At 53.4% G+C, this 7,150-nt stretch overlaps 1 protein-coding gene across 5 annotated transcripts in view; it reads right to left on the reverse strand.

Moving 5' to 3' along the window:
* Nucleotides 1-1,001: 1,001 nt before the first annotated feature.
* LOC117886945 (zinc finger protein RFP-like) overlaps nucleotides 1,002-7,150 on the reverse strand; it is a 36,966-nt gene continuing 30,817 nt past the window's right edge. For 3 of the 5 annotated variants that reach the window (XM_034789119.1, XM_034789117.1, XM_034789118.1), the window contains exons 6-8: nucleotides 5,936-6,051; nucleotides 3,667-3,738; nucleotides 1,002-2,269 (exon numbers count right to left, since the gene is read on the reverse strand). In XM_034789119.1, the coding sequence (XP_034645010.1) occupies nucleotides 1,755-2,269; nucleotides 3,667-3,738; nucleotides 5,936-6,051 (703 nt within the window). In that variant the 3' untranslated portion in view covers nucleotides 1,002-1,754. Of the gene's footprint in view, nucleotides 2,270-3,666; nucleotides 3,739-5,935; nucleotides 6,052-6,764; nucleotides 6,788-7,150 lie in introns of all 5 variants that reach the window. The other 2 variants (XM_034789120.1, XM_034789121.1) reach the window with 2 other exon arrangements.

Consider the following 7,150-nt stretch of genomic DNA (forward strand, 5'->3'; position numbering starts at 1 on the left):
TACTGGTTCCAGGTCCAGGGACACAAACATATCCTGGCTGTTGGGGAAACCGGTTTCTCCGCTTCCTTGCTGCTGTGAGCTACCTACAGTACCTCCATCGTCATCTTCCTCGTTCCCCAAACCGTCTTCCCTGTGTGTTTCTCCAGTGAGAGTCATAGCACACGGTTGGGGTAGTGGTGGCTGCACCCCCTAGGATCGCATGCAGCTCCGCGTAGTAGCGGCAAGTTTGCGGCTCTGCCCCGGACCTTCCGTTTGCTTCTCTGGCTTTGTGGTAAGCTTGCCGTAGCTCCTTAATTTTCACGCAGCACTGCTGTGTGTCCCTGTTATGGCCTCGGTCCTTCATGGCCTTGGAGATCTTTTCTAATACTTTTCCATTTCTTTTACTGCTACGGAGTTCAGCTATCACTGCTTCATCTCCCCATATGGCGAGCAGATCTCGTACCTCCCTTTCGGTCCATGCTGGAGCTCTTTTGCGATCCTGGGAGGACTCCATCACGGTTACCTGTGCTGATGAGCTCTGCGGGGTCACCTGTGCTCTCCACGCTGGGCAAACAGGAAATGAAATTCAAGCCTTCGCGGGTCTTTTCCTGTCTACCTGGTCAGTGCATCCGAGTTGAGAGTGCTGTCCAGAACGGTCACAATGAAGCACTGTGGGATAGCTCCCGGAGGCCAATAACGTCGAATTCCGTCCACACTACCCCAATTCCGACCCGCAAAGACCGGTTTTATCGCTAATCCCCTCGTCAGAGGTGGTGTAAAGAAACCGGTTTAAAGGACCCTTTAAGTCGAAAGAAAGGGCTTCGTTGTGTGGACGTGTCCAGGCTTAATTCGGTTTAACGCTGCTAAAGTCGACCTAAACCCGTAGTGTAGACCAGGCCTCACTTACTAAAGGCGCAATATTCCCTGTGGGAGCTGGGGGGACACAACCCAGTCAGAAGCAAATCCCATGATGCTGCCCCCAGCACCTGTAGCTGGAACATTAAAGTGGAACAAACAGGAAGAATTGTTTGTAATGGTTTATTTACAGTAAGTAGCTGGAAAGTAAAAAAGTAAAAGGAGCTAAGAAGGAGCTTTAATAACCGCAGCACGGCAAGGAGATCCCCAGCTACTGAGAACAGTTTTCTTTATGGCACTAAAATAGCACCAATGGCCAGGAATTAATATAGGGAATTAATGAGTTACAGTCTCACTTTCAGTGACATGTAATAAATCTCTCCATCACGCTCACGTTCCCTTTCCTTTCATACTCTCCTTTTCTATTCATTATTGTTCTAGCCCTCACTTCCCATCCCTGTTTATTTTCCTGTATCTCTACTCCCTGTCACAGATCACCCCCCTTGGCTGCTCTCTTCTTTCTCTGATCTTATCCCTTCCCCTCTTGCTGATCCCCGGCTGGGAGCCCCCAGTGAAATCTAAGGACACAGATCCCTGCTGCTGCTGCTTCTCCCCAACCCCCCAAACCCTGATTGATCAATGCTGTGTCCCTGCCACCCCCTCATCTGCCTGTCCCCAGCCCGGCTGTTAGTTCTGCCCCCTGCCAAGCCCTCACCTCTGCCCCTCAGGGCCCCTCTTGCAGGTCCAGGGGTTCTTGCCCCCTCCCATCCCTGGGGCTGCAGAGAGGGTGGGGGAGGTGCTTCCAGGGGCCATAGAGATGAGGAGCCAGAGACTGGGTAGATGGGAGTCCTGCAGGGTCAGAGACTGGGGTGTGTGAGGCAAGAGAGGATGATTTCCGATTCTCCCCTCAGCTGTGTGTTTCAGGGACACAGGCTGAGCTGGGATCCCTGGCACACCCAGAGCCAGGGTCGGATTCTCTCCCCAGGGATGGAGCCCGGCGGGAAAGTGAATATCAGGGCCTCGTCACCAGCATCAATAAATGTCACCTGTCCCCGGTCACAGTCCAGACAAACCCGGATCCTGCTGGGGAACCAGCTCAGGGGCAGGGTGGTCACAGGGGAGGTGAGAGCCTGGAACTGACCCCACCAGCACTCCACAGCCCAGATCCCCCCCTCAGGGCTATGGCTGATCCGTCCCTTCCTCCCCACAGACTCTCTGGCCACCCCCACAGCCCAGTATCCCCCACCCCCCACCTCCACCTCCCAGCAATGTCTCCCCGAGGTGAATCCCTCACAGCCCAGCACACAGGGCCGAATGTCAAATCTCTCAGGGTTGCTGGGCAGTCGCTGCCGTGTGCCCCCCCATCTCACACTTTTCCGATCCTCAGACAGGATGAGTTGGGGATGAGCCGTGTCTGGATCCAGAGTCACATTCACTGGGGAGAGAGAGAATCAGAGTGTTAGGGGCAGAGCTCAGCCCTGGGGGAGGATGGGACCATTTCTCACACTCCCCAGCAGCCCCGTTCTGGCTGGGACAGTCCTGGATCCCAGGGAGCTGCCTCTGTCCTGGGCACCTGCAACTGAGCAGAGATGTCACAGCAGCTCCACAGTCTTTGTAACGGGTCCCACTTCATTAGTTTCTCATTTATCACAGAGGCTTCAGCTCCCAGATCCCGCTGCTGGTGGTGCCCCATTCCCAGCAGCAAAGACACAGCCAGGAAGGTGTCAGAAGCTATTATTGAGGGAGCAGAAGTGGCAGGTACCAGCTTTAAGCCCCAGAAAGAAGCTCCCTCCCCTAATGCAGCTGCCACTCCCAGGCCAGGGAACAGAGAGGAAGGTGCAGTATTGGGGAATAACCACTTAAGACCAGAGCATAGGAGGTGGCATTGGATGGGGTAGCCCCATCCCCAGCCCAGAGAGAAGGGAGTAGCTTCTGGCATCACAGGAAGAGCATCTCCCCAATCCAGGAAGCAATGAGCCGCTCCAATGGGAGAGCCCAGCCCTGCCCAAAGGAAAGGCAGGATGTTGGAGAAGAGTGAAGGGGAGACCCCCTGCACTGGGGTAAAGCAGAGGGATGTGGCAGAGACCTCTGTTCATGTGTGACTCAGTTAAGAGTGTTTCTGTTCATCAGAATGGGCATGAACTCAGCTCTAAGGTTGGTGTTAGGACTGTTTTTGTGTCCCTGCCCCCTCCGTGGCCCTGACTGAGGCCCTGTCCCCTGGCCAGGCTGGGAGACTTGCCCACTATAGAGAGCCCCTGACACTCCACCTGCCCTGGACATGGGTCCATGGGCCTCTGGGAGCAGCCACTGGCCCATATCCCCGCTCCCCAGGGTGCACCACCCTGCACAGGTGGAGGGTCTAGGGCTCCCCAGTGCAGTCCCTGGATGGCAGCCCGGTTCTGGCTTCTGGCCTGGCCAGGGCCTCAGGGAAAGAGGAGCAGGGGTGGGGCCACTGAGAGAGGCCAGCACCAGGAGAGGTTGGTGCCGCGGGGCAGGGGCTGTGCTACACACAGAGGAGCTGATCAGCTGCCCGACCCAAAGCACAGACACTGCCCGCGATGCTCCACACTTGCCCAAGGCTTGCAGTGTGGGGGAGCAATGTGGTCCTCTTCCCCCAAACTATGCTCATGCTGAAAAGTGTCCTGATCATCCCACTTTTAAAAGGGTATATGTGGGAGGGGGGACATTGTCCCCTTGATCTCCTTACCGTTTAATGTGTTATTTTTAGGCTGTGTGTGTCATGGTCGCTGTCAGTTTGGTTGGTAACTTTAGCTACAATCTCATGAAGATGTTTTCACTAGAATTTTCTCATAATTTAAAGGCAATCTTCACCTGCAAACTCACCCTGTCTGTGTGCTCCAAATGATTCTCCCCTTTTTCTCTCCAATTCAGAGGGCAGAGTGTCTGGAGGGAGAAAGGAGAAGAGAGGCGAGATTTCAGACTTTCATATTTATAACAGCATCCCCACTCCGAAAATGTTTTATAATTATGACAGAGAAACAGACAGAGAGGCACAGAGAAACACTCAGGTATTTAATATAAAAAGGTCTGAAACCCATTTCCCCTCTCAGTCAGGCATCTCTCAGCAATGGAGCCAGCATCCTTGCAGCTTCACAACCATCCCAGGACAATCTGTAAGTGAGATTTATTTTTCCCTCATCATCCCCTCCCACCCTTCAGACTCCAGCTGGTTTGTCTCCTTCACTTGCTGCCTTTTGTCATAACCTAGACTCAGATCATACAAAGATGTTGGCATAAAAGTAACTTTACCCACTTTGGTCCCTTTGACACTAACGGGATGTTGAGAGTTTCCTAAATTGTGGCTCTAACTGTGAGCTGTTGGCTCTGTTTACTCAGCATCTCTACAGAGAGAAGCACAGCGGGGCCTTGTCCTCCGTAGGCAGAAATAGAAATAATAGTAAAACCATTTTATAAAGGTGGAAATTGAGGCAGGGGAAGGTTGTCTCAATGGGCCAGATTCCCCCCTGTACCAGCGAAAGGAGAGAGGGGAGGGACCATTTGTGACTCTGCTGTTCAGTGGCTGCAGGGGCCGGTGCAGACCTTGGCACAGGCTGAGGAAGCTCTGAAGCCAGCCAGAGTTACATCCCTATGACAATGGGCCCCGTGTGTCTTGCCCAGTGTGCAGAGTGTCAGAGGCCCAGCTTTACACGGCCCATGTCCCTCTATCCCTCATCCACTCCCCCTCCCTCTTCCACTCCATGCTCACCACCCCCACCCCATTCCCAGCCCTCTCAGGAACACGCCTTGTGTCTACAGCTGCTGGGGAGGAGGCACAAGAGGCGCCTGTACTGGAGGGATCCCTGATCATGGGGGAGGGGCTTTCTCCTTCCCTACAGGCCATTTGGCCCAGACTAGCTGCAAACGGGACCAGAGCACAGTGATGGGCTGGATCCGCCTTTGAGAAATGTGCCCCATGGCTGGTGATGGAGCAGTAGATGGGGAGGGCTCTGAGCTATAGAGAGTTCTTTGCCATGTGTCTGGCTGTTGGGTCTTGCCAAAATGCTCCGTATCCAACTGACCACCATATTTGGGGTGGGGAAGGAATTTCCCCCCAAGTCAGATTGACAGAGAGCCTGGGGCTTTTTTCCCTGCCTTCCTCTGCAGCGTGGGGCACAGGTCAGTTGCTTTTAAACTAGAGTCAATGGTGGATTCTCAGTAACTTGTGTAGCGGGGCAGTTACCCTGTTCCTGGGATAAAAGGAGGTAAAAGGTGAAAAGCAGCTTAGGTCAGCTGATTAGGGAGGCAGCCACAGCTGGGGCCACACCCAATTAGGCCACAGCTGACCCTGATAAAAGGGCTGGAAGGTAGACAGGCAAGAGTCTTACTGCAGGGCAGCCTGGGAGTACAGAGTACCTTACACAAGGCAGCGCTGGACCGGGCCGGGCCGGGCCAGACAGAGATGGGGAGTTCTGGCCTGGCAAGTCCCCAGGCTGAGGCCTTGCGAAGAGTCAGGGATGGTACTCAGGCTGCAGGGAGGCAGCTGGGGCTAGAAAGGCAGCAAGTCCAACCCCCTTGCCAATGATGAGTGGACATTGTGGACTGCAGGCTGCCCCAGAGAAAGGGGGCTAGATGATGACTGGCACTAGCTACTGAGGCAAGCTGCGTATAGAGGCTTGGGGTTCCCCTGGGAGGGGAGACCCAGAGTGTGGGGGTACTGCTGTTGGCAGAACCCCAAGGTATGGGTCACTTGGGTTCAGGAGGGACATGGGGGGGCCTGAGGCAGGAGAAACACTGGCCAGCAGTGGGCGCTCTGGAGCTGGAGAGCTAATTCCTGGACTAACCAGCAGGACGCGCCTCACCAGTGAGTGCTCAACCTGTTATACTTGAAGTTTTAAAATCATGATTTAAGGACTTCAGTAACTTCGTCAGAGGTTGGGGTCAATTGCAGGAGTGGGTGAGATTCTGTGGCCTGCAATGTGCAGGAGGTGAGACTGGATGATCACGATGGTCCCTTCTGGCCTTAAAGTCTTTGAGTCATTTCTTAATTTAACAGCCTCATCCAAGTATGAACCAATTGATCAGCACCATTCTCTTCTCAGAGGCTCATCCCAATTTCCATCCCTAGATCCCTTCTAGGTACCTTTGAACTTCCCCAGAATCTCCAATAGCGCAATAGTTTTCTGGGAGAAACCACTGACTCTCTCTTCCAGTTTTGGAGAAATCTCCTCTGGCTGCTGGAACTTCCCCGTCTCACACCTGCAGAGAAACAATTTCACGGGATTACATTTCACTGTGTGACTCATTATAAATTCTGGTTAGGGAGTCACTGCTCTAATGGGCCTGGAGTTAGAATTCCTCAACTTCTCCCAGCCTCAGAGCAGCTGCAACACAGCCCATGGCCATGCAACCTTCCCTTCAAAGGTCATTAATATTTTTCAACGGTGGTCTGGAGAGATCAGCTCTGGGGACAAAACAGGAATTGAGTCTCCATGGCCAAGTCACTCCTTGCCCTCCATGCTCTGAGGAAGAGGAGGTTCCCAGGTGAAGTGCTGTAGAAATCTGCCTCTAGGAACTAGACTGAGACACCAACTACCCCCTCCCCAGTTCATTCCACACAGGTCTTCAAACAGTCCTCAGATGGGGAAAGACTCTTGAAAACTGCTGCCCTGGGCTGAATAGTGACCATTGCCCCAGCAGTGACAGGCCTATAGTTTATCAATCCTGAGGCAGTCTGTCCCCCAGGGATGTGAGATCTCTACAAAATACTTGAGGTTAGTCTTTCCCACTGAATGGAGAATTCCAGAGTCTTCTGTACAAGAGTAAGCACCCCAGGATGAAGTTGATCAGAGAGATTTGTATCCAACATGTGATCTTCCCACACATTTTCCTGTAGAGCCCTGGGGAGATGTGGTGCTACCCTCATCATCAAGCTCTTTCCCAGCATTGTGGAGTGTGAGGGAGCCACATACCTGCTCAAGGTGCTTCTGACATCCTAGAGGAGAGAGAGACAAAAGAATTTCAGTCCCCTCTAACACACACACAGGGGATTCCAGGGAAGAGACCCTTCCCTGGCCCCAGGGCCATTGATTCCCTGAGCTAATGGGGCTTTTCCATCTTTCATACCTCTGTGACTCTGCTAAGAATAATACTCACTCAGATGTCAGCAATGCACACGCCGAGTTACACTGAGATCTCCAACTGCTGGACTCCAGTGCTTATGATTCAGCAGCCCACTCCTCCCTGTGTGGGGGTCTGGCATGTTTCTAATGATGAGTGCTGGTTTCCAATTGCCCCTGGGAGTGCTCAACCCCATGCCCCACCCCCACCGCACCCCTTCCCCATGCCACACCGCAGC

Source organism: Trachemys scripta, chromosome 14 (assembly GCF_013100865.1).
Source record: "Trachemys scripta elegans isolate TJP31775 chromosome 14, CAS_Tse_1.0, whole genome shotgun sequence".
In the NCBI taxonomy this organism is placed as follows: Eukaryota; Metazoa; Chordata; order Testudines; family Emydidae; genus Trachemys; species Trachemys scripta.